Here is a 27,281-nt window from a genome sequence, read left to right as displayed (position 1 = left end):
CGCCCACCGCGGGCGCGGCGCAGCGCAGCGCGGCCGCCGCGGCCCCGCCATGAGCCGGAGGTAGCGGCGGCCGCGCCTTCCGCAGCCGCCGCCGCCCGCTCCGCCGCGGCGGCGGCCGGGCCCGCGATGCCGAACCAGAAGGGCGGCAAGGGCAAAAAGAACAAGCGCGCCAACAGCAGCGGCGACGAGCAGGAGAACGGGGCGGCGGCGGGCGGCGGCGCCGCGGCGGGAGCGGGCGGCGGCGCCGCGGCGGGCGGCGGAGCCGGAGCGGCGGCGGCGGGCGGCGGCGGCGGGGCGGGCGGCGGAGCGGGCGGCGCGGCGGCCGCGGGCGGCGCGGCGCCCGGAGACGTCAAGAGCGGTGAGCGGCGGCCCGGGCCCCAGCGCCTTCCGCGGCCCGCCGTGGCGCAGGCGACGAGCGGCGGGCGGGGGGGCGGCGCGGGGGGCCGCGGCGGGGCTGGGGAGCGCCCGGCGAGACGGGGTGCGCGGGCGTGTGCCCGGGTGCGGTGGCGGGTCCGGGGGAGGAGGAGGAGGGTAGAGGGCGGGCGCCGCCCGGGGCCTTGCGCGGATGCTGCCGCCACCACCGCCGGGGTCCCCCCGAAATGCGCGGCGGGGCTGCTCTCCGGGGTGTCCCCGCCCGGTGACCCGCCCGAGGGCGCGGGCCTGCGCGGCGGCGGTGCTGCCGCCGAGGCCGCGGGCAGGCGGGGGGCGCCGCCCGGCCGGGAGCGCGGCCGCGGGGCAGAGCGCATCCCCGGCGGGGGGCGGGGGGCAGCGCCCGCCGGCGGCGGCCGCGTCCCGGCGCCTTCGGTGCTTAGTTGAAAAACCCCGACTTTATTTCGGCACGATTAAAAATGGAGTCTTACTTCTCGGTCCGTGCTATCTGGCGGCTCACAGCAGCTGGGTTTGCCGGGGCGGTGTACTCACTTTCCATCAACCATTTTATGCCGCCTTCGGTTGGCCGGTCGGATTTTGGTTCGGAGCGATTTTGGTGAGGTGTTTCTTACAGAAACTTGCACTGCTCTCCGTGTTGGGAAATAGTCTTGCTAATAATGATATTTCAGGCTAAATCTAAAGGTAGGCTAGGATTTTATTACACCTTTTGCTAGGCCAGAGAACCCCCACATCTTGGCTCTGGTGCTGGATTTGCAAACTGTGGCATGGGGTCCCTGCGCTTGACTTCTTTTCCCCTCCCAAGTTGGACTGGAGCTTTTTACTCTCCATGCTTTGGAAAAAGTGGGAGGGCAGCTACAACTGCTTTTATACTTTGTGGCAGTAGTTTTGCCTGGCTGCTGTTTGCCAAAGGTAGTTCCAAGAATTGTACTTCGGTTTTCAAGATGTCTGATTCCCATGTATTATTTAATGGAAACTTTCCTTAACAATATTAGCCATTAATTACGAGTCACTTCAGCTCACAAGGTCTTTGCCAGGCTGCTTTTATAAGAATACTACTTACTCCAGAGAATCATGGAGAATGCTTAGAATTTCCTTTTGGGTTGGTTTCCTCTTTTTTTTTTTTTTTTTTTTTTTTTTGGCTATTTGTTCTGAGTGATTGAACAAGGGGGAAGAAGAAGGAAGATTAGCAGGGGTTAGTGAATTTCTAGAGCCTTTTTATCATGACTTCAATTAGTGATATGCGACATCCACTTTGCAGGCAGTGTCCTGGTGTGTGACGCTGTTGGATTTTGTTTAGTTTTTGAGGTGGGGAGAAACAACGTTCCCGAATTTTTTCACACAAGTCCAAGTGAAAGCAGAGGTGCATTTCTGGTGTGGCTGTTTTGCACGGGAATAATGAAGTGTTGTTCCTTGTGCGGATGCCACTGAAGGTGATGCTAGTGAGCACTGGAAGCAGTGCAGCTTGCTAGCTGGACAGGTTGTCAGTGTTCAGCTCAAAGACTGTGTGTTCCAGGTACCGTACATAGGCTTCCTCAGTGCTGGCCAGCTTCCTTGGAAGTTGAGGCTGCCTTTCCGGGAGCTGACCTGAGATGCTCCTTTATTGTCTCTCTCCCTGCTTCCAAATGACTTCAGTGGTCAGAAACATCCTTGACTCTTTTGTCAGATCCCCCCCACCCCACCCAACAGAGGTACAGCATTGCCTTCCACGTCTGCTCTAAGTGCTGGGCCAGCACACCTGATCTTTGCCTTGACAGGTTCATTGCTTCTAGTCCTGTCTTTCATTTCAGATAATCATAAAGGCTAGAGGAGTAGGTCTGGTTGCTAGCTTTATTTTACATCGGTTACTGCCCATCAGATGGTCCTGAGCTGGAAGTTTTGTAAATTGTATTCTCGCCAATAAATCCAAAGCTTTCAACAGTTTTGGTTCAGGAGATGAAAGGAGAAACTGCTCCTGTTGTGCTGCTGAGCAGGGAATCCAGCTCTTATGTGCAAGGAAAAGATTAGATGTTGATAATGGATTCCCTCAAGTCTTCAAAACCGATGAATCTGAAATGAAGCTATGTAGTGCAGCCGGGGCCATGGAGGCAGGTTTCCCATTACTAGACTCTAGGCATTTGTAAGAGGCTATGCACTTACAGTTACTTGATCACTAAGCAGTTTAGGGAGGACGCAGCCTGCTGCAGTGAGTTGTGAGGTTAATACAGTTCTGCTGTACACAGTCAACTCTCGATTATTCATGGGAGACTATCTGGGCTGCGGATTAAGTGTGCTGGGTGCGGGGAAGCTCTTTGCTGTGCTGCTTTTGCAGCATGCAGCTGCATGCTGCAACTCGTGCTGCCCAGGCCCACTGGTCCTGCGGGTCCCTCATCCCTGGGCTCGCTCCCCTCTCCTGTGTTGTCACTATATGCTGTTCTAGAATAATTTGTGTGTGTCTGGTGTTCTTGCTCTCCTACTGTCCCATCTTTACCCTGGAAAAGTGGTAGATGATCATAATGGCATAACCTGGTTTCTTTCATTAATGTGACAAGACAGAGTTATGGAGAGATGAAAGCAGCAGATACAATAATTGCAAATTTAAGATTGTCTGTGCAAACCTTGGCTTTGCATCATGATGTCAGTGTGAGACACTAATTACGCGGTCCCATCAGGACCCTGATTCACTCAGGGAAGGGATGGTGGTTCAGATATTTTTTTTGAAGTCTTCACAGTTCATTATGTGGTCCACATATTGTTTCTTCCCCCCATCCACACAGTGTAATGAAACAGAATTTTTTATTTCCTCTGGGCTTCTCTGTGCAGCTCTGCCTAGCAGTGCCATGTAATACAGAGCTGTCGTTATAGCACCCTTTTACAGTGGAAAGATGTTGTTCCCTTTTACATTTCAACAGATTTACCTTCAATCCCTGCACAATTTTCCCTCAAAGTGTCAGTCAGTTTTTGGCATGATGACTGAGAAACATAGGGTGATTTTTCCCCTGCCCCAAGAGGGCATCTGTTTATGCTTTTTTTGGTGGTGGTTTAATTCTTACGTGTTCAGAGCTCAAACCGCAATTGAAGGGTTCTAGACCCCTAGGGTGGAGAGCGCAACCACTGACCAGATGTGATGGTTTTTCTGTCGTGCACTGTAACTTTTCAGCAGGTATTGGGATGATGCCCACAAGGAGGATTCACATTCTGTAGCTGTGCCTTCCTTTCCTGTCTCTCCCATCAGACCAAGCAGGAATTCTATACATGATAAATTAGTCTTTCCTGACTAAAGTGCATCCATTTTCTGCATTGAATGAGGCACACATCATGGGGTGGGGTGGGGTGGGTGGACTAATTTAACGGTATTGCAGTGCACAGGGAAACTGAAATGCAGTGTCACAGCAAGCCTCATTTCTTAAGATTCCCTGTCTTCAGAGTGGTTGAATGATATTCCTAATAATTATGCAGTTTGGTTAAGAAAAGTAACGCAGAAAATTAGCTGGAAAACTGCATAATCTGAGCTGTCATCATGTAAAATTATACCAGCAGCTCCATGGGATTCTACATTTACTGATCACCAGCATTCCCAATGGCAGTAGTTGGTTACCTTCATCTGTGAGGAGTGTGAGGGGACAAGGCATTTTGTGAATACTTTGCCCTGAGCAGTGGAAGAGGAAAATCCACAGGGTTTACTTCAGATCTCAGGGCTCTGAGTGGCAAATTCCTTCTCTGTTTCTGCCTCACTGAGCCTAGGCACTTTTACACTGTCAGCTCCAGCTGTTTTATCCCTTCATCCTAGAAACTTCTCACTCTGGTCTGCACATATAGTTGCTTCTTACCCTAAAATTCTTTCTTCCATCCATTTTCTTTGCCTTGTTTCCATTCTTGGTCTCATTGTCCAGTAGACGGAAGTCCTCTTCCTCCCCTTGATGGTCAGTATCTTAGCATCTTGCTGCTTCATCCCCTTGTTGTTGTCACTCTCATCTCTCCAGTGTTGGTGTTAAGATGAGAGAAAAGGAGAAGCTGGCTTTCCTTATCTGTGGTTTTCCCTTTTAACGTGGGGTTCATTATAGCCAGATAAATTAGAGTAAGAAAAATACGGCATAGCTGTCTTTAAATTACTGTCTTACAGTGTATTGACCAGTTGTTTTAAGACCATACTTCTTCCCCTTGGGCATACGTGAGTGCATAAACTGCAAAAGTGGCAGAGCTGGTGAGTTGGTGTGTTGTCAGAGATCAGATTTGTACAGGATCTATGGGCATGAGAGTCCTTCAGGAGTAAAATAGCTGTGGGGGAGCTGGTGGAGGTGGTTGCTGTAGGTTTATATTTATATAATATGTATATTTATATATATAAAGCACCTATCACCATATTGATAAACATTCTTTTGATAAACCACACTGAAGCATGGTTTTCCAGGGGTGGAGTTCCTGCCATAGCAGCCGAGGGGTTGTGCGAGCAGTGCCCACCGCATGTGGCAGCTTCTGAACTTGTCTGTAGTTACCAGGATTTAAAATGGCCAGCTGTGCTTTTGCCCACTCTTCACCTGGGTTTCACAAATATGTAAGAGTGATTTACTTTCAAATAAAAATGCTAATGTAGGACCAATGTATGAAGAAGAAAATCAACAGTGACTAATGTATTGAAAGCTGTGACTGGCCAGCAATTAAGATTTGGAAAAAAAAAAATGATTATACTCTGGAGGTGGGATAGTTAAAGAGGGCCAGAAAAATCGTCAGTGCAATATTTAATTTAAAAATGTATTTTTAGAGCATGAATTGCTGTGGTATTTAAGCAAGGATTAATAATTGCTGTCAAATGTTTCCTGCTGCATATAACATCCAGTTCCAGTCTGGCACTCTAGTGATGTTGAGTATTGGCACCTTCTTTTTACTTAGCTTGAGGGAGTCCCATTGATACCAGTGAGACCACCTGGAAAATTAAGTTTCTATTCTGTTACAGTGACTACAAAATTTAATACCTATTAATTTTCTAAAGGAAAATCATTTTGCTTCATAATTCCATTGAGTTCTTCTAACTGCAGAAATCAATTGAATGCAAATTTCACTGTCTCTGTCAATGTGAATAGGGTTTGAAAGGACTTTCGTGTTAGTTTGACGATTTTTAAAACTATCTAATTCCATGCTTTTGTAGCAAATGCAATTCATGTTCTGCAAATCTTTGCAAATGGTGTAATGTCTATAGTATTATTCAATACTATAAATACTATCCTTTCATGCAAGCAGCTACACACCCATTTAATATTTTTTTTAACAGTTACTTGCTATCAAAATGTTATCAGTGCCCTGACGGCATTCTGTGGTCATGTGCTTAGTCATTTGCTCAAGTGAGGCACTTGCATGAGTAAGGGCTAGTCTTGATGTTTGTTAGGTTTCATATGAGGAAATACAGTTTTTGAACTGGTTGCTTTATTTTGTCTGTACTCATCCTGTACCTTCTGCCCAGTGATCTAACAAGTAGTGACAGGATGATTTCTAGTCTTTGGAGATATTTGTAAGTTTTCTTCAGCCTTGCTTACAGCCTTGCATATTGAGACATCCTTTGATGTTGAAGTACCGTGTTGACTGGCAGACGTCCATCCTTCTCTGCTTTTCTTCCTGCAGCATATGTGAGGGAAAAAACAGTGGTAAAACTTGCATCCAGCTCAGGGTAAAATATGCTCCAGCTAATCTTCAAGGTGTCTAAATTACAACAGCATTAGTAGGGCATGGGCTTTCTTTAAATAGTTTTGATAGAAATTCTGATCGTTTCAAAGAGGCCTCTTGAAGGAGTAATCTAGTCACTGGAGTGGGTAATTCCGTTTTGAAAGCTTGTGGGATTTTGAGTGGAGCGCTGGAATTTCCCCGTAGACTTTAGTGACATTTATCTTGAACGCGTTCACTTTATCTCTTTTCTCTGTCTGTCCTGCAATGGCAGAGCCTATCTGTTCTCCTTCCAGGGCTTGAGAGGGATATTGCTGTTGTTCATGTCTTGAATGCCTGCTGGGAGAGGAGATAGCTTCAGTCGGAGCCTGGCTATCGACTGTGCCTGGCACTCCCCATCGCTGCTTCTGGGCTACTGATACCCATTCTGGGAGCGGTGTACGTTGAGGTCTCTGTGTACTGCACAGATGCCAGAGATGGCACACGGGCAGGGCTGGGAGCCAGCACAGCATCGTGAGGGAGATGTCTATTTGAACAGACAGCTCCACAGTCAGGAGCTGCTATCTTGCAGAGATGTTGGGTACTGCAGCTAGGGTGACTGCATCTCTCTTTTCCCACTGAGCTTCTACCAGCATCTTTAGCCTTTAGCAGGGGAAATAAAAATACTGTCTGTCATATTGAAACTTGGGAAGGATAGACCAATGACACAAACATCCCTAGACCCCAAACTAAAAGAGGTGCTGATACCACTTGGTTCAACCTTTTCTCCTTTTTCTCTTCCCTTCTTGTGCTTTTGGACTGGATCTGGTGGCTAGCTGGCTCTTCATCTGGTCAAGTCCAGCCTGCGGTGTTTACATCTGTGCCGGGTATTAGGGCATCTACTGCTTGCCACAGTTACCTCTTTATTCCCAGCAGGAGTTGGAACTTGCTGCTGAAAACTTGCCGGGCAAGGACATTAGAGTCTGGTTTAGTTGTCAGGATGTCTGTTTCTTGAGGCACCACGGTTACTTTTCTGTAACATTTCAGGGTATTAAAAGCTATTGGAAAGCTACAGGGAGAGAATTTAATCGTGGAAATGCTTTTCTGTGAGGATGACTCATGTGCAGACAAAGCAACAGCCAGTGTTCAAAACACGTTAATGCCCACCGGTATTGAGATAGTCACTAATTTCTACATCACCGTGGTAGAGGTCACCAGAAAAATCCACCCTGTGCTGAGGAGTGCAAGGACTCTTCCTGGCCCTGGCGTGATTGCTTGTGGCTTGGAGGACCAGTTACTGCCTGACCTGGTTAAGCCAACTCGGAATTCACACGGGAGTATCAGAAGTGCATTGGCATTAGTTGTCTTCATGCTGATACAGGTGGAGCTCAGGCCTGTTCTCCTTTGTATGGTGAACTGGTGACATTTTCAGCTGGGTTGAGGGTATCACAGCACAAGCCAGGACAAGATTTCTCCTATGCAGAGAGGGTCTGTACATCCTAAGCGAAAGCCAGAGCTGGTGGTTGAGTTGTTCTCTGTGTTTGGATGGCAGGTATTAAATGAAAAGAAGCTGGCTAAGTAACTGTACAGATTATAGTGACTTCTGCAGGACCGTGTGAATTCTCATGATGGGTTTCAGCGGTGTAGGCAGTTGGTCCAGCCTGGAGCACAGATGGCTGTGTAAGCAAACCACAAAACTATTGTGCGCATGCAGGCGCCTGTCCTTCTTAGTTTATGCTGTTTTACTTTTGACTTTCTGACTGACTTTGGTAAGGTGATGGCTGAGCTGGGAGTGGGTGGTTGAATAAGAGCCACAGGTGTGACTTTGTATCACATGCTAATTGCTGGTTTCATAAACAGGCGCGAGCTCCGACTGTGCTGTAAGTTAGAAGGTGGTAATGTGGCAGGTGTGAGTTAAGCTTTCACGATTTCCCTGGCACATTCCCACTGCTGTGTAGTTACTAGGCCTTTCTGGTCTTCTGGTGGTTTTTTTTGTGAAGAGACTCCATTGGAGGCCAAGCGTGAAGTCAGCCAAAGTGGAGTGCATGGAGATGGTTCTAGCACCTACTGAGCCCTCCAGGAGTCCCATCATCTGAATTCCCAGGTGAACTCGGGTTTAGCAGCTCCAAATTACCTGAAATCTTTTCTAGAGGAAGGTGATGACTTCATCTGACTGCTCACCTAATAGTGACATCTTGCGCACGGGGTTAGCATGCCAAGGAGAGCTGGGCTGCTTACGGCTTTGTTCTCAAGTCCCTTCTAAGCGTAAATACTGACTGCAACTACTTGGTCCTGCGGTGGGATTGAGCTCCAGATCAGTATCTAAGTGTCAGTAGGTAGGTGCTTACATGTGGAAAGCTATCAGCTAGGCTTCCATTGTGATGAGGCATTGTCTGGAGTCAGTGGCTCTCAGAGGGTGATTCAGGTGGGTCTGCACTGGGTGTCCTACCAGCCTGAGCTCTGTCTATTGCTCACTGAAGATGGACTGCCAGCATTGGCTTCCCTTTCCAAGAATGTAAAAGGGAGTCTCATGACGCAGAAGAAAGCCTCTGTTTTAGGTGGCTTACTGGTCTAGTTGCTGTCTTGTTTTCTCCCCTCCCTTCTGGAGAACGGCTGGAAACTTTCATCTTGATCAGTCTGCAAAGATTGCTTAAGAAGTTTTGGGAGAGACATCCGTCATTGTCAAGTGAGTGTTATCAATATAAGTTATGAGTGGAGCTGTTTTGAAAGTCTTCTCATACTGTTTGTCGGCTGTTGCTTGTTGTTGCTGCGCTGGAGATCCAAGCCTGCCTTTTGGATCCACTAGTGAAACATTTTTTTCCCATTGCATTCTTCTTGCTGCATTCAGGCTCTGAGGAAGGTGGCTGATCATTTCTGTATTGCTGTATTATTTGTACTGTTTAACCAGTTATGCATATGGCAATACCATTTTGTCATGTCTTGGTAATCTTTCGAATATTAGATTATATTCCAAGGTTCACCAAAGCAAACACATTGGACAATTAATACAAGTTTTCTGTTCAGTCTGTTTTGTTGTTGTTGCGGTGGTTTATTTTCTACAGCTGCATTACAGTATTAGCACAATAATATTGTATGACTTCAATTAAAATAAAGCTACGCTGATGGCAGAGGAAATTCAGAAGATTCATGCAGATGGTTGGTAGGGAGTAGCCTTCCACAGAAATGACTCAGCTCTGGTTCAAGCTGGCAGAGTGAACAATTCCGAGCTGTGTAGCGTTGTGAAGAGAGCACTGTTCATGGCAAAGTCATGGTAGAAGTTAAAGTGCTTAATTTGCAAAGTGTGTGTCCCACAGGTACCTTTCTGGCCTAGGTAATGCACTAGGAAATGTCCTTGGCATAGATTATGAGATGCTAGAGTAACAGTAGACCAAAATCAAGCCATAGTAAGTGTCTTGCAGCCAATGCAGTGCCAAACCCTTACCTTTTCTTTGATAATTTCTTTTTCCGCATCCATAGCAACCTACTGTCGCCTGCCGTTGTTTTAAGATGACAGTAGAGCTGCCTTTTCCAACAGCTGCCATGCTTCTCTCTCCTCTGCCCCCAGCCTCACATGTTTAACACCTCCCTTGAGCTTTACCAGTGTTTGCAAGTCTGTGTGGCAAGCTGAAACCTACGCTGATGAGTACAGGAAATAATTATCTGTTTCTGTCCACTGACTGAAAAACTGGTGCTTAACACAATGGATAATGTGGGAATGTGGCAGGGGAAGAGCAAATTTTGCTTTAGGCATCTGCATTGAGGACTTGGAACAAATGAGAGCAGTCATGAAACTGAAGCCACGGAGTCATTGCATTTGGCTTGCTGGGTGCATCTTTGGTTTTATGATGGGTGTGTAAACAGAAGTAAACAACATTCTCCTCCATTTACTTCACCAGAGGGAAGTTCCTCAGGCAGCTGTTGTTCTGCTGCTTTCATCTGGGTCATGAAACGGGAAGGGTAGTCTTCATAGACCCTCTTTCTTTTTTATTGAAAGGTAGAAACTGGTTTTTTGTTGAAGGAAATTCGTCTCAGCTGTCTGTTTATATTCCTGGCTTTTATTGATGTTTGTAAACTGAATGGAAAAACTGAGAAAAAGCTGCACACCCAAACCAGCTTCCTTGCAGTCTTCTGTCATGGTCTTGTTTTTGAAAGAATGGTTAATTTTATGGTAGTCCATCAGACATAAAACATAATCTTGTTTAAACCATGAGCTATCTTTGCTTAAATGAACATTTGTTGGGAATGTTGTATGTTATTTCTGTTTTAGAGGACATGTGCTACCCCTTGCCACTTTTTTCAGAATTGCTGATCAAAATTGCTACAGTGGAATATGAAAAGACATTTATTCTTTCTGTGGAAACACAACTTTTTGAAAGAAGCAGTGTGCAATTGTAGTTGCAACCTGGCAGCTTGTCTGTTACAGCCGTGCACTTGGTCTAAATGTTGAAGCTGTTCTGCCACAGAAAACTGCATGCTGCCTGGTTTTGTTCTCTTAGGCTGTGAAAACTATCTTGAAACTGAGAGGTAAAATAGAGGGTCATTTAGGCATTCTTTTAGAAGGGTCTGCTGGGAGCATGTATGCTGCTGTGATACCTGGTAATCTTTCATTTTTCCTGAAGTTCAGTTTCATGGCTGTGGAAACCAGAAATCCATCGTGCTATTAGCTACTTGGAAGGATATTATATTTAGGTGACAAACCAGCTTGGGGCTGCAGGTGTGGATGGGTACTTTGGCCATGTGAATTTCTATTTACTCCCCTTTATTGTCTTTCTTGACAGTAATCATTGTACTGTTACCATGAAGACATTAAGGTGATGATTCTAGCTCTGAATTTGTGAAGAATAATCTCAAAATGCATTTCTAATTAATGGGAAATAGAAGGGCTTGATAACAAAAATTTTTAAAGTTTTGTAATTCTGTAATAAGTGTTTTGTCTCATTTGTAAAATGATGATTAAATAACCCAGAGCACTTCCAAGGGTCTGAATTGATGGGAAGAGCTCTTCACATTTGCTAATGTGGCTCCCATACTAAGTGATCTGAACGCTGTCTCTTTTGCTCTTAAGGCATATATGTTGCTGTGACCTGGGCAAGTTGCACAAAAAATAGCTTTGTTTTCCATTTCTTATTTATTCTTTATGTAGGAACATGTGGCATGATTACGTTTGGCAGGAGACAGGAATGGAGAGAAGTCTGCAAGGGATGTTCAGTCCTGCACAGTCTATCTTGTACGGATAGACCTGCTGGAATTTGAAATATTGGGCAGAATCAAATGTTGGCTTGAGGTTTTTGTGTGCTTTTCAGGTAGTGGAGTTTTCTGCTGTGTTAAATACAAGGATATTGACCTGGTTTTGGCTGGGATAGAATTAGTTTTCAGTAGCTGGTACAATGCTGTTTTGGATTTAGCATGAGATAGTGTTGATAACACACTGATGATTTCAGTTGTTGCTGGGTAATCCTTATGCCAAGCCAAGGACTTTTCAGTTTCTCGGCCCTTGCCAGTGAGAGGGCTGGAGTGACACAAGAAATGGGGCAGGACACAGCCAGGAGAGCTGGCCCAAACTAGCCAAAGGGATATTCCATACCATGGGACATCATGTTCCATATGTAATTGGGGAGGAGTTGGCTGGGGCCTACCGATGGCTGCTCAGGGACTGGCTGGGCATCAGTCAGCAGGTGGTGAGCAGTTGTGTTGTGCATTACTTGGTGGTTTTTTCCTTTTGGGTTTTATTCCTCTCCTTATTACAGTTGTTGTTGTTATTATTACGATTTTATGTTTTATTTCAATAGTTAAATTGTTTTTATCTCAACCTATGAGTTGTAAACCTTTTCCTGATTCTCCTGCCCACCCCAAGTGGGGGTGGCGGATGGCTGCGTGGTGCTTTGCTGCCGGCTGGGGTTAAAGTACAACAACACTACAGAAGCGGCAGAAGTTTCTAGTGAGACAACTTGCGTTAGCCTTGATGGGCTCTTCAGTTTCTGTTGTGGAAATACTGCAGTTTTTATCAAGGCCTTCTCCACATCAGCAGACTTCGCTGATAACAAACCTGTGTCATTGAAAGCTGGTGTTTTGACTGGCATGGGATTAACCTTTCTGTGGGCATGGCCACGTGACAGAGATACCTGTGGGTTTTCTAGAGTATTCCCTGTGCTACTACAATGACAGTAGTGAAATGTCAGATGAGTAGGGACCAGCTTCTCCTCTTAGCAACAGTGTTTTCCAAAACAATCCCAGTGACACCATTCAACGATTCAGTGGAGCCTTGCATGGGGGAAGGCTCTTGTTCACTCTGCTGCTTTCTTCCAGCTGCCCTAGACCTGCTTTTGCTACGGTGATTGTGTGACCAGCCAATTCGCACCGAGTAGGTAGAAGATCAGATGAGGGAATGTCTGAAAAGTTTGTAGTCATGTAGTTAATTTGAGTGCTGAAAAAGGTGTCTCTGTCCAAAACTTGAAGCTTTTTCTTGCTCATAGTTACACTGTGTAGGATGCTTCCCAGGTAATCTAATATCTATAAGTTCTTGAGGAGACGCTGGAGAAGATCCCATTCCCTAGTCCTTCCATTGACCAACCAGGAAAAAGGGGGAAAATCTATGGAAAGTCACCTTTACAAAAGCCTTGAGACACCCAATACATGATCAGTATCAATTGTAGACAAGCTCTGTGGAGTACACAGGCTGTGGTATTTTTTTCTGTATTTCAGCCACTTATTTATCAATTTCATTTTTTGTCCACATAATTAAGGGGCTGTAAACTTCTCAGGGGGCTAGAGATCAGATTTTTTTGCATCCAAACCAAAAAACATGTTCAAAGGTTAATCAAGGAAACACTTTTCTTACTCAGTCGGTTAACAGTGTGGAGGAACAAGTGTAGAGTCTTTGTTCTAAAGCGGAGATCTCTAGACTTGTCTGTATAGTAACTTTCTCGGCTGTCAGCTATAATTATACCTGTGACTGCTAGAACATTTACACTCTGAAACACAGGGGGAGCATAAGTGGATTTTTGGCATGTTCGTTCTTCCTGCCTCCTGGCAGTGGTGGAAAGGAATATGTACCAAAATAGATGAATAAAGGAAATGCGTAAGTGAGAACTGTTTGTATCGGTACCTCTGGTATCTTGCTGCACATCTGACTTTTGATGGTTTGTCTTTAATGGTTTCAGTTTAACTGACTTCTCTGAGATAAATTGGATAAGGATGCTATAATTGCAGACTATACTTTCAGACCCTAAATATGATGAAAGAATAATTGACAATAAAAAAAAAACTTTGTAGAGATGCTTGGTGTGGCATAGTGTGACTGGAATTGAAATCTGGGAGAATGGGTGGGGGAACTCTCTGAACTGGTAAACTGACAGATTTTGTTTCAGAGCAGGTAAGTTTTTTGCTCTTGGCCAGCAATGTTATGCTCAATAATACACAGTGAAAAACGTGGAGAGAAATTAGTCATTGGTAGCCAGTGAAATTAATGCTTCTCAAAGACATCTCAAAACCTGCATGTTCTTAGCGGGCTTTTCAGAGACTTTTCGGAGACAGCTAGTAAGAATATAGGTGTCACATGTATAGAAGGAGCTCTCCAAAGAGTCTCTAGGGAAAGCTTCTCTTACCTCTGTTCTCCCCAATTTGGTAATTTGCTTTTAATGACTGAACAAGTCCATATTTTGAAATGAAATAGGCTTTTGTTTGATTTAAGAGGAAGTTTTTGGGAATGTGCTTTGCTTGCCATTTGTAGGCCAGTCCCTGAAGGAAAGGTATTGCAGAAAATTCTCCTTGCAACTGTGTTGCTTCTGGCGTAGAAACAGAGGCAGAGAAATGAGGTGAAGGTTGTGGCATTTTCCAGGGAATGGCTCAGGAAAATCTTCTCATGCTCTTTGTGCCCGGCTCTTCTGGATGAGTAAGTCTTAAGAGCTACCGTAATCTTGAATTTACTGAAGATAACCTTGAAGGTTTTGTCCAGTGGTTTGTTTATAGCCTTTTAACAAAAACTTGTTGGGAAGAGGCAAAACCACTAGCATGGCAAAGGTCTGTTGTTGTAAAGCATCTGGTCTATTACTGCTGTAGGACAGGTGGTGATAGGTAGTGTGCCTGTTACTGAGAGTCTTGAGTAAAAGTAAATGTAGCAGTGTTAGACCTATCGTCCCACCGCAAATGATGTTGTATTATTTGTGCTAGTAGCGACAAGAATGGGATTAAAAGCAATGCAATCGAGTGGTGGTTTTTTCTGTGCTTATAAGATAGAAATTTGAAGTTCTAAGAAAAAAAAAAACCGACCCTGCATCATGGCAGTCTCTCTCCACAAGGCTTGGTGTACTTCTTTTGCAAGTCCTGGACCCCTGGCTGAGACTGGGGAACTGCAGGGGACCATTTGCTCTGTTTCATGTGGAATGAGACAGGACTTGACCATGGAGGACCCTGAAGAAGCCTGCTAGTATTTGGGTACAGCAGTGCAGAGGTTAAAAGGCAGCCTGCCAGCCCTGTTGGAGCAGTGTTTTTTGGTGAAGTGGAGGAAGTAGGAAGTCAGAAATACAGAGGAGAAACATTTGTAATACTTGAGTAAGCATCTAAAAACTTCATGATTAGAAACTCTTAAGATCCAATAGAAACTGCAGCTGAAAATTTCCTGTCCTTTCTGTGCCTCCCAGCTGCAACTGAGCAGCCAGAAACATGAGTCGTATGTGCTCTGTGGTACTTTGGTGAGGGAGGTGATATTGGTCCATAAATGCAGAATACTTTTTGTAGAGCATTTTTGTGTCGAAGTTGATGTTTCAGGGAGAGAATTGAAATAAACTGTTCTTTGCTCAAGGATATAGCAAAGGCTGCTACTTTGCTGATAAAAAGACCATGTGGCGTTCGGTTTTTTTAACCTGTGTTGCAAAACTGGTTTGTGAAATTTAGCTATCCAGGAGGTCGGTGATGGTGGTATAGTCTACGTTTGCCTCAGCAATGTAATGACAGCCCTTCTTTCTGTAATAGGAACATAAGCTGTTTGTCTTGCTTTTCAAAGGCCTCTGCTTCCTTCTTTTCTCCCTAGCTGTTGTCTCTTGCTCAGTCCCAAAGAAAAGATCAACTCCTGCCTCTCTCTGTGATTGCAAAGCCAGGCTCTATAGCCTACTTATTTTTCAAACAAACATCTCTGTGTATTCCCCCCATGTTGCCCCTCAGGCTTCAAAGCAGCCCTCCAGAAGCATCCACAAAGCTTTCTCCTTACTTCTTAAGGCCTTGCAACAGTATCCGCAAACCCTTGAGGAGGGCTGATGCTTCTGAGGTGCTTTGACTTTGAATATTAAACAAACTGTAATGTCATTTTGTTTCTTTATTCTTTCATTTCCGTATCTCCTTTCATGTACTTAACTTTTTTTGGCAAAGGCTGCTTTTTGCCTTGACCCAGAGTTCTAGTGCTTGTGGGCCCTTCAATGATACAGATCATGAGTAATAGCTTACCTGCCTATTTGGCACAGTATTTAAAGAAGTATTGCAATTAGCGGGCCATTAAGTTATTAATGTATCCATTTTATCTTCCACAGAAGCCCCTTGTGCTACTCCACTGATCTGTAGCTTTGGAAGGCCAGTGGACCTGGAGAAGGATGACTACCAGAAGGTTATATGCAACAACGAGCATTGTCCATACAGCACTTGGATGCACCTTCAGTGCTTCTATGAGTGGGAAAGCAGCATTCTTGTCCAGTTCAATTGCATTGGCAGAGCCAGGAGCTGGAACGAAAAGCAGTGTCGCCAAAACATGTGGACAAAGAAGGGATATGACCTGGCTTTTCGCTTTTGCTCCTGTCGGTGTGGGCAGGGTCATTTGAAGAAGGACACTGACTGGTACCAGGTGAAGCGGATGCAGGATGATAAGAAGAAAAAATCAGTGTTGGAGAAGAGTATGGGAAGGTCAATGGCAGAGTCAGCAGAGGAGGCCAAAAAAGGCAGGCTGGCCAATAAGCCGCAGAAAGGCTTGAGTAATGACCTCCAGCGAAGGCACTCAATGGACAGGCAGAATTCCCAGGAGAAGGGTGTCATGGGTGGCAGCTACACCGTGCGTTCACCTTGTGTCTCTCCTGGCCAGTCTCCACCCACTGGCTACTCTATTCTTGCCCCCACACATTTCAGCGGCCCTCGTTCCTCACGATACTTAGGAGAGTTTTTGAAGAACGCCATTCACCTGGAGCCCCATAAGAAGAACATGGCTAGTGGAGGCATGTTCAGGAACGCGCATTTTGATTATGGGGCAGCTGGCTTGCAAGCACATAGATCAGGACACTTCGATGCCCCTGTGCAGTTTTTGAGAAGGCTTGATCTATCTGAGCTGCTTACTCACATCCCCAGGCATAAATTGAATACTTTCCACGTGCGGATGGAAGACGATGCCCAGGTGGGCCAAGGGGAGGACCTTCGGAAGTTCATCCTTGCTGCTCTTAGTGCCAGCCACAGGAACGTTGTAAACTGTGCGCTATGCCATAGGGCGCTGCCAGTGTTTGAACAGTTTCCGCTGGTGGACGGGACCCTGTTCCTTAGCCCATCGAGACATGATGAGATTGAATATGATGTTCCCTGTCACCTTCAAGGTACAGGTTGTCTGTCAGTCATGCTAGGTTTCATTAAATGATGGAACTACCTTCTGTGCCCTGTCCCTCCCATTATAGATTTTCATCCTAATTCTGCATTTTTAAGCAGTTCTGTAAAGCTTGAAGTCACGTCCAAATTGATCATGTGGAGCAGATTGAAACACTTACGAGGAATTACAAAAAGCAAATGCCATATAGGAAGATCCATGCCTTGTGTTTGGGTTTACAACTAAGAGATTTCTCATCTGGTTTCTAGGTAGACCATGGCAAGGTTTTCCAGCCAATCTGTTCTGCAGTATGCGTGTGCTGATTGATCTGTTGTGAGCTTTACTCCAAGATATGCATCAATCTTTTAAATAACCTTTTAAATTTAAGCATGCTGTACTGCAGCATGGGTGAAAGTTATATTTGTACCACAGGTGGGGTGAGGTGCCTCTCATCTGCTTTCAGACTAGAGAATGTCAGTTTTGTTCACAGCAAACTATTTATTTATTTATTTTTATACAGAAGGGGCTGTAGTCTGGCCTATGTTAACACCAGCCTGAGAGGTTGGATGTAGTAAAAGTAAGCTTTTAGTACGGTAGATTGAAGTAGCAGTGGTGTAGCAAGGGTTTTAGACTTATTTCCAAACTCCCACCTGTTTGGACTGCATCCTGATCATGACCCAGCTCTGAGCTGAGTTCAGACCAAGGCGTATATTGCTTTTCTCCTCCTAGAGAAACAAATGGATGTGGGCTAGGGTGAGCTCTTTCTGAAAGCTGTGCCCCAAACTGAGTGATCAGAGTGATACACAGCAAAACATGCCTGTCCTGCAGCCTGCTGGCAGCCAGCGTGGCTAATAGAAGTCTGAGAAAGTATTTCTAATTTGGTGTTCAAAAACATATAATTCTATGTTGAAAAGTGTGTTGGGAAGGCATTAACAAGAGGTATTTTGACATTTAAGTTTACCTCCTTTCAATAAAATTATATGTTATATCCCATGCATGGTCATAATATGTGTTATGTAACATTCCTTTGCTCAACAAACTTTGTATTTATTTTTTTTCTTTTCCTTAAATCATGGCACTAAGTCACTAAACTGTATTCATGCTAACATTATTGTTTCTGTCTTGCCTAATGTACTTTAAGCAGAAAAAGTGATAGGCAAATACACAAGTGAAAAAAGCTCCAGGATAAACAGAATATACCTATGTGGGAGAACAGCGCTTATTGGCTTTGGTGGGGAGGCACAGTGCGCTTGTGATTTTATCGGTACTAATAGCTGGTTTAGTAATAGTGAAACTCATCACTTGTTAACATTTGCCACTAAGAATGAAACTGTGATTTTATTTTTTTTTTCAATTAAGTGTTCCTTACCCATTGGATGATACATCTGAAAAACTTGCTCAGACAAGATGCCATGAATAATTAATTGTTAATTTTTTTACCTCCTTGTCCTGGGTAAAATGGTTTATTATCAGAAGTACTCTTTCAAATGAAATTAAGCTTACACGATGCTGTTCCAAGGTGTTATTTTCTCTTCAGAACAGAAAATTACTTCTTTTATTTCAGGCATGTTTAAGATATCAGATGCCTCGTTTCCTGTATAACAGGGATCCTGAAAATTAAGCAGTAGAAGAGTGCAGTATTTTAATGTGTGGGAACAGTGCAGAACTTTAGATGGGGAAAATTATTTTATCTTTGTGCACAACACAAAACTTCTGTGCGTGGACTTATTTGAACGTCTCCAATCTTGAGTGTTCCCTTTAGGAACAGAGTTTATTGTATTTGCACTTTAGTCTCATCACATCACATTTTCTAGGGCCAGACATGACAATGTGGAATAACTTAATCTTTACCTGCTCATACTAGCAAAAATATTTTGTATATATTTTAAGAAGAATCTCATTTTTCTAAAACAGTTTGCTTAAAAACCAAAACAAGTTAAACCCCCAACTGTTGATTTTGAAAGTGTCTGGTATGGACTAATCACGAATAGTTAATATTTTATTCACTTTCATCTAGAAGAGTCACGAGATGTGTGTGTTGATTAAATTACAGGTTGTGATGTTTCAGTACTTCGATGCTAAAAAGCACAAATTGAAATCAGAAATAAACACATATTATATGCAGTCCTGTTTTGTAGCTGGTCCATAACTGCACTACTGCTTAACTTTGTCTTACATAGCAGTGAAAAGTATTGTATATTACAGAATTAGTACTCTGTGTCAGCCCACTTCTAATAGCTGACAAACTACAAATCAATTCGCTCACTACAAATGGGGCACAATCTAGATGCCAGATCTTTGTAATTTGTGTAGGGCTTTTCATTTTGTGTGAAATTTGCATCTTGGATTTTGCATTGTTGAGTTTAGTCACATTTATGTGAAGAAAATATTTCATTTTCAAGTCTGAGCCACTTATTTTTATGGAAGTCAATATAATTCAGGTTTTGAAAGTCCTTGTGCATACAGAGCCTAAGGTCGTGATAGAGCTTGATAGATTTGTAGTTCTGAATGGCATGTTAAAGTCCGGGTATGTGTCATATATAATGTTTTTAAACATACTGTCAACAAACTGTCAGGAAAAAGTACATGAAAGAAAATTGCTCTTCTGCCTGTTGCTTGTTTCCATGAGGAATATTAGGTTTTAGTTCCCTCTTTGCTGGAAGATTTTGGCAAGTTGTTAAATGAATCTGTACCCGGATTGCTAATAAACTTCAACACTTCTCCACTTCTTCTGTCAGGTGGGGATGAAGCTAGGGCACAATCTTGGTTTTGGAAACACTGCAGCTGCTCATACAGGTTAACCTGGCATCTCTTCATGGAGCTTCAGCATCTCCTTTTACAAAATAATTTGCTAAAGTCTACCAGCAAATCAAGGAAGGGAGAGTGGGCAGGATGATGACTAATTCCTAAGTTTTGCATCCATGGAAAATAGCTTCAGTCAAGCCTTGTGTATTTCCTGTAGGGAAACATTTTTTTACTTTATCACTCAGCTTTTTTAAAAACAAACAAAAATAATTATAAGGTGTGATTTGTATCACTAAAGGGCAGATAACGCGTTGCAGGAAATGTCTGTTTTAATCTTCTGTTCTAGTCTCCTTAAGAAATGTCTTTCCTGTCCACAGGAAGGCTTATGCACCTCTATGCTGTTTGTGTAGACTGCTTAGAAGGGGTTCACAAAATTATCTGCATTAAGTGCAAGTCCCGATGGGATGGAAGCTGGCATCAGCTGGGAACTATGTATACCTACGATATTCTGGCAGCATCTCCCTGTTGTCAGGTTAGTACCATATGTAAATAAGACTCATAAGGTGAAATTCCAACTGATGATACATAAAGCCAAGCTTTGAGTATCTCTTTTCCCTGCCCTTCTTCCATCTTTCTTTTCCAGCCTGTACCTATGAGCGCAATACAAGAAAGCTGACTGATTCCCTGTCCCTTTGTCTTAACTTATGAGGCGGAGTGGCCTATTGCTAGACAAAAGCCAGTGCAATGATCAGTGGTTAATACCTATGTTTTAAAATAAAGCCCCTTTAAATGCATTCCCGATTAAATCTGATGGTCACTAGCAAGTATGTTTGACATCAGATATAAGTCCAGTAGTATTTTAATAACAACTGCACATTTTGAGCAGATGTTTAATGTATTCAAGTTTCTTTTAGTGCTTGAATTGTGTTTTGTTGTAAGATAATTGAAGCAAAAAAAGCCAAGGGAACAGAAAGGGCTAAAGTGTCTTTGTGCTTGGAGATTACCCAGCTCTCCTTAACCTTTGCTGTGACTGGCTCTGGTGGTGGTACTCCACCACGGCCTGAAGCAGCATAGTTTTCATTAAATGTTCACCTGAGCTTTACATTGGGTGAGATGTATCCAAGGCCTGGGGTTACTCCAGAGCAGACATGTGCCTGATGCAGCAGGATCATCAGCATCCAAGAGAATTGTCCATGTGATGGGCAGAGTACTTTAGTTGTGCAGATGGGGTTAGACAGCCATGGAAAAAGCATTCATCTGGGAATGGCTCAGTGGTCTGCTTGGGATGCTCAGGAGCGGGCTGTTGCCTTCGAACACGCATTTGTTGTTACTGGGTTAGGATGTGAGCATCACAGAGATGCACTCATTCAAAGTGTGATCAGTTCATGGTAATGTGCATGCTTAAGAGCAATCTAAAATACAGTTTTGTCAATATGTGAAATGCCATTTTATTTTAAATTAAACATATTTACCAAAATATGTTGCTCAAAAGACAAGTGGTGTTGCTGCTGATGGTTAAAGTGACGTTGGTAACAATTACGACTAAAGACAGAGATATTACCTCCAAATTTAGAGCCTCTTCAGATTGTAATTTTTTCTAAAAAATGGGGACTTTTAAAGATAAAACACTGATGCTGACTTGCTAGCTCTGTAAAAGCCAGCAAATTTAAATTTGAATTGCTTCCGTAGAGCGTACAAGACAAGAATTAAGGTCTCATTATACAAGATCCTTAATTATATGATTAATGGACAGTGTGACAGTACATGGTAAGTAATAGAACTGAGTATGAAATCATTAGCTGCCAGTGACTGTGATTGCCAGATAATACGCATTATTGTTTCACCATGATTGTTACAGATGATTCTGTGCATACAGAGGAATGACATTTAAATATGGTATGTAATTTAACTCTAAATTGCCTTGCTAATTTTATTTTGAATAATTTCATACTTAATTTCAAAATATTTAATAATCCATCACAAATGTGCATGTAGGATAATGAACTGCAGCCACTGTCAGATTACTAGCATCTAGCTGATGTGCTGGACAGTGGCAAGGGGGAAACGCCACTTTGGTTAAGAAAATCATACAAATCCAAACCCTACTAGGCTGTTATTACTTAGAAATTCTACTTTTCAAGCAGAGAAGATGCCTGTGGAGCTGGTGGTTTGTTTGAGTCGTCTCGACAGTAATAGTACTTCAATAATTTTTTGCCATCCCTGTCCCAGGAAAATTCCTTTAATCCAGCTTGGCAAAGAAAATAACTGTTCTTTTCAGTGAAGAGCTGAGGCTTTCATTAGCATATTGGGCAGTGAGGTTAAGCTGTGGTACAGGTCACACACTCGCTGCTCATTTGCCACCTTTGCTCTTAAACTCCTTTATGATCTCAAATCCCTTCTACTTCTCCTGAGTATTTCAAACGCCCTACTGAGCTTTCACACCACCAGTTGCATTCTTTAAATCCAGTGGGCTGGGTTGCTCAGCTAGATTTTTTCTGAAGACTTACTGTTTTTTGTTGCTGCTGAACATTAATAGCTCTGTCTGTTCTTACACTTTACCTTTAATTATTTCTTATATCCACCCAGTTGATGCTGGTCCTTTGTCAGTTGGGTTTTTTAGAATAGTTTGTGTGCTTGAAGTGGTGTTTGGTTTGTATAACCTGATATGTATTATAAATGTTTAAATAGGCAATTAAACTGATGCAATACCATGCCATGCTGACAAAGTAGATCGATTTATACGTTTGTTAAGCCAAAAGATTAAAACGCTGATATATTTCATAGACAGATCATGTTCAAAGATCAACCTAAATGGTTGAATTGCATGGCGAAAATGTAGAATTTCTCTCTTCGCTTTGGGGCTTCACTAATGATTTTCTGAGACGGCACTCCTTGTGCTGGGGATTGAGGAATCTGTTCAGCGATTAAGCAACACAAAACAATAAATTGCGTATATAAACTCTGAAATCCTCTGCCTCCTGTCAGTCAGAGTGGGAGGCAACCTACTCTTCAGAACTTGGTGGTGGTATTTCATGGGAAAAACATCGTGTATGCCTGCGAGTTACCAGCCCAGGTGAGGAATGTCCTCACTAGCAGATCCCATCACTGCCAGTTCCCTGACTTACCCCTTCTCCTGCTGGGAGGGCAGGGCAGGGGGCTGCAATGTGGCACCTGCTTTTGCAGAGGCGAGTTTGGTTATTTCAAAAGGGTGTTTTTGTTTGTTTCTATGTTTTTTACAGGCTCGACTGAACTGTAAGCACTGTGGGAAACCAGTAATAGATGTACGGATTGGCATGCAGTATTTCTCTGAATACAGCAACGTCCAGCAGTGTCCTCACTGTGGAAATCTAGACTACCACTTCGTGAAGCCATTTTCTTCATTTAAAGTTTTGGAGGCTTATTGACGAAAGCTTTGCTTTAGTAATAGCTATTTTATGGGTATTTCAACTTTAATACATATCTTTTTATAGGATTCATTCTGTGATGAAATTTAATTTCTTTTCTAACTGAAAGAGCAGCTTCTTTGTCTGTGTACATATTAATATGTATATATACATGTTGTTAAAAACGGAATCCTCCTGACAAGTTCTCTGTGAAGGTTGGAGGCGAGCCAATTTAATGGCCTTTGAATATATCCCGAGTGTGGGGTAAGGTTCAGCTAAAAATGATTCGGTTTTATTTCTTGTATAATTGTAATGCAGTTTATAAGAAAGGTGGGGAGACACACAGGACAGAGGAATATGTCCAATTGGGAAATGGGTAATTGTGTAGGGTTGTTGTCCCTCCAGCATGGTGGAAATGGGAACCCCTTGGAAAGAAACTGTCCTGTTACTGTTTAATCCATTCAGCCTTTTGCATCAGTTCCCACGGGCACAGGAGCTGGCCCCACGCACCAGTCACCTCAGCAGCCTTGCTTTCAGATTTCCCAAGGCGGGGTAAACTAAGGTATCGTGACAAGTGAATGTAAATGTATGCCAGAAAATGCAGTCTTGAAATGAGTGAGGGTTTTTTTGGCATAGCGTCTTCCTGCCGTGTGTGTTTGCTGTGCATTGCGCTCACTGGCAGACCGTACGGCGATAGTGCTGCTTCCACCGGGGCTGTTGTGCACCCAGCCGGGTCATCTGTTCATACCAAAACAAGCCGGAGATCTTAAAATGCTTTATTTAAAGGTATTTTCTTCACAGACGTTTTGCAGAAGGAACAGGCTGAGCTGAATGGGGATGTGTTTGTATGTGTCTGGTGGGGCTGAGGCTTTGCTGCCTACTGCGGACTGGTGTGACTGGTGTGGAGGGAGGACCACGAAGAGGGATCTGGACCATCAGACCTGTAAGAGCTGAGAGGTACTGAGTATGAAACATGGCATCACTTTTTAAAACAATTAATTGCTGCACCTTTGTCTTTCAAAATTGCATTAAGCCCAGGATCTAAAAACTTTAATTTAAAGAAGTTTTTTAAAGTCTAAAGACATTTAAGAAAGCAAACTTTTAGCATATTTACTTTCTACATGCCTCTGTGCTGTACATAATAGACTATGGATTAGGCAGTGAATTTGTATCAGAGGGCTTGGCCCTGTGGACCCTGCAGTTGTTGATTCTTGGTTCCCAGTTCTCCCTTCCTTAAATAAAAATTTTAAAATAGATCATTAATCTTTTGCTTAGTTTCTCAAGCCAGTTGAGATTTAGGGGAGGTTTGGTTTTTTTGCTTTTCTCCATAATTTGTTTATGGAGTGTTTGTCCACTCAACAGATGTGGGTTTTGTTTCTGTGTATGAGGTATTTGTTTCTTCTGAAGTTTTTTTGTTTTTCCAAATTAGAATCTTTTACAAGTTTATCTGTTGAAATCATGATCTTGAAAATGGTCCTGATACTCTGCCACCCTGGGAAAGAAAACAAAAAGTCAGAAGCCAAAAAACTGTTTCATATGCTGGACTGAGAATTATGAGTATGAATAAGAAATTAATGTGCACATAGAACTGGAACTGAATATCCATATTTCTTTGTCCATAAAAATGCCAAGTTCACAATTTTATTTCCTGACTGTCTTCACTGCAGAATTAGCTACTTTTAGCATTAGCCACACTTTGAGTAATACTCAAGCTGCACAGAGGGCTTCTGTGGCACAGGTGACTTGCTGACTGGAGTGGTAATGTCCTTAGAAGCCAGGCAGCTCACGTTAATGGTTTTCACATCTGGACTGTCTGTCTCATACAGTTACACTGGTGATCTGCTGCTGGTCTGAACAACGGTGTCAGCAGGCTGTGGTGTAGCTTTTATCACTGATGCTCCCCTCCTTCTGTCATCGCACCTGGGCTTGGTTTTGGGTCTGGAGCACATCCTTGGGGTTTTGTGCAGTTGTTCCCTGTTTGTGACAGTTTTGATAAAGCCTGTTTCCTTTTCAAGGAGTGTTATGGGAAGAACTTTGAGAGACTTCTAACACTGTCCTGGCATGGCTACCACAAACCAAGTTACACGAAGCCCAGTTGCAGGGGGACCAGCGCTGTAACCATTGCCCATAGGAGCAGGCGCCGCCCTAGGCCTGCCTGAGCTGGAGGAAGGTGTCTAGCAGATAAAACCTGGTTAGCTGTGCAGTGTAGGCTTCCCTTACGGAGAAAAATCAAATTATAATTTGAATTAACTCCTTAGGGAGGATGAGCCCTTCAGTTTTGATGATGTGTTGAGCAACTTGATGGAGTTAGGGTGGCTAACAAGGTTTGGAGTTGCATTGCTTGGCAGTACCGTGAGAACCAGACCAGACAGACAACGGCTAGGCTGTTCCAGCAGCTGGAAATCACACAGCAAAGACAAAGGTCCTATAATGAGAAAAATTAAAGGATACGTCTGTTACTGTAGTGTTTGGACTTGAGTGGCCGTCACTCATGCCCTGAGTCTAGGGTGTTAATTCCCACATAAGCTACATGGTGCTGTGTACCTGCTTATCATGCACTTGGCGAGGGGAGCTGTCACTCACCGTACAGCGCACACGGGAGGGGAGAAGTGGGATCTGGAGTCCTTCTAAAGACTTGTTCATTTGCTTTCCTTAGAGTAGCTTAATTTATACTTCTGTTCTCTAAGTACTTAGATGCCTCTCCAGACATGTATGTATGACAATCAAGAATGAGTAGACATGGAGAAAAGGAATTTGGCCAACTTTAAAAACACAAGTTTATGAAAGGTGGTACAGTATATTCAAGTCAAAACCAAGAATGTAGCAGACTGAGAAAATGGGAAGGGGGAAGCTTATTTACAGTCTTAACAGTGACAAGGAGTTACGTTCAAATATATCCAAGAAAACAATTCAGTTCTCCATCAGCTTTTCTTTCTAGTTCTGCTGTTAAGTGAGTCTTATGTATTGCTTGAGGAGATGCCTATTTTCTTGCAAAACACATCTCTCAACTGGAGACTAGCAGCACTTGTAGCACTGTAAAAGTGATCCTTGATGGAAACCAGCTGGGCTACAGAAAGATTCCTGTGAACTTTCACTCCAAAGTAAATTGTCCCTAATTTGTAGAGAATGCTTTCCCTGCTTCTTGCTGGTACTGAAAACTGGTCTTGGGTTACTGCAAAATGTGGTATTTTCTGTACCATGCATCAGATCCCTGTCAAGCAGTCAGGCTCACCCTTTGGCCAGGAGAGTTTCAGCTGGGCTTTGCGTAAGTAGAAGGGCAGAGGTGACTTCTTTGGGACCTAATGGCTACTTCAGAGGTTAAACTAGACCGCAGTTACTTTGCTTTCTGTCTTGACGATCAATCATGCATTGGAAGTAGTCATGAGCTTTGAAACGTATCAAAAGGGAAATGATTTCCCTAGCTAGGGAGCTGCTTGCTTTACTTGCTTGGCTAAAGTTTATTCTTCATTACCTTTCAGTTTTCTGATTCTGTGTGTTCTAATCTGGCCTGTGGTCAGATTAAATTGTGCCTGAAATATGTTTTGTAAATGAGAATACAATCCTCTGGATTTAGAGGTTCATTTTACTGTCCTTAAGTGCACGATACTCCTTGTGATGGTAATAGGAGTTGCATGTGCAAATGCTTTTCTTTCCAGTAGTTAACTCCTTTCCATAGGAGAGGCTTGTATTTAGACTCTTCATATTTTGGATGTGTAAAAATGAATTCATCCATCAGTAGGATGTTTAAAAGTAAATTTTGATAACCATAACTAATACAATGGACATCTTTTACATGCTGATGTGTAATTTGACATTTACCAAGGTGAACAGCCTGAGATTCTTGTTCTGTCTAATGCTGCGGAGTTATTACAACTACAGTGTTCTGTAGCCAGCCCATAGACTATCCTATAGTCTATTTGCATTAACTTCTCCAGTAGTGAGCAGAGTATTCATAATTAATTTAGCTGCAAAAATAGGCAATATTCCTACAAGGGAGGCATCTAACCCAGTTTCTCTCTTTTTTCTTTTTTTTTTTTTTTTCTTTTTTCTCCACCCCACACCCCCACCCCCCATTTACTCTTTATTTTGCTGTACCAGGTAACTGAGGACAAATGTTGTTAAGGTCACTGGTGAGAAAACCCCTCAAAAATATACTTGTCCATAAAAGTTTCTTGTTGAGACATTCTTGGATTGCACTTTTGCAGATGGAAGAATATGTACATAGCAAATGAATGTTGATGAAATTATAATTGGTTATGATATCATTTGCGTGTGTTGGTAGAGAATATTTTGTTGTGACTTCTCTGTATTAAAAAGTAATAAATACCAGACAGCTAATGGTGTGGGTTCTTCTTTGCCCCCTTCTTCTCTTGACTGCTTTCTTACATCTGCTCTTTATAGAGAGACTTACTTTAGTCACCTTAACTATGAAAGGGCACAGTGTAAACAGATTTTCAGTGCCAATTAAAGTGAAGCTTTGATGTAGTCATTTTGAAGACTGCTGTATTAAAAGGATGTGTGAGGGTGCAACACATCCACTTGCAAAACAGAAGTCCTGTTCACTTTGTTGACATTGGAAATGCTCCTTCTGTAGCGTAGCATGT

The 27,281-nt window shown here is 43.2% G+C and overlaps 1 protein-coding gene across 2 annotated transcripts; it reads left to right on the top strand.

Moving 5' to 3' along the window:
• HECA (hdc homolog, cell cycle regulator) lies at positions 1-27,015 on the top strand. Of its 2 annotated transcripts, XR_008732721.1 has the most exons (5): positions 1-358; positions 15,522-16,562; positions 19,672-19,826; positions 22,534-23,634; positions 26,776-27,015. XR_008732721.1 is itself a non-coding variant. In XM_055713415.1 (4 exons), exons 1-4 carry the CDS (start codon positions 127-129, stop codon positions 22,696-22,698), a joined length of 1,593 nt encoding a protein of 530 aa, XP_055569390.1. In that variant the 5' UTR covers positions 1-126; the 3' UTR covers positions 22,699-27,015. The 2 variants fall into 2 exon arrangements, 1 of the variants encoding a protein (XP_055569390.1); XM_055713415.1 differs by having other exon boundaries at positions 22,534-27,015.
• The last annotated feature ends 266 nt before the right edge of the window (positions 27,016-27,281 follow it).

This window comes from Falco cherrug, chromosome 6 (genome assembly GCF_023634085.1).
Source record: "Falco cherrug isolate bFalChe1 chromosome 6, bFalChe1.pri, whole genome shotgun sequence".
NCBI classification, from domain to species: Eukaryota; Metazoa; Chordata; class Aves; order Falconiformes; family Falconidae; genus Falco; species Falco cherrug.
This window is presented reverse-complemented; position numbering and strand designations above follow the sequence as displayed.

Excerpts from the sequence above, each read along its gene's own strand:
- HECA (XM_055713415.1), top strand. The coding sequence starts at position 127 with ATGCCGAACCAGAAGGGCGGCAAGGGCAAAAAGAACAAGCGCGCCAAC. Across the intron at positions 359-15,521 it reads GCCCGGAGACGTCAAGAGCG|AAGCCCCTTGTGCTACTCCA; the intron begins GTGAGCGGCGGC and ends TATCTTCCACAG. Across the intron at positions 19,827-22,533 it reads CAGCATCTCCCTGTTGTCAG|GCTCGACTGAACTGTAAGCA; the intron begins GTTAGTACCATA and ends TGTTTTTTACAG.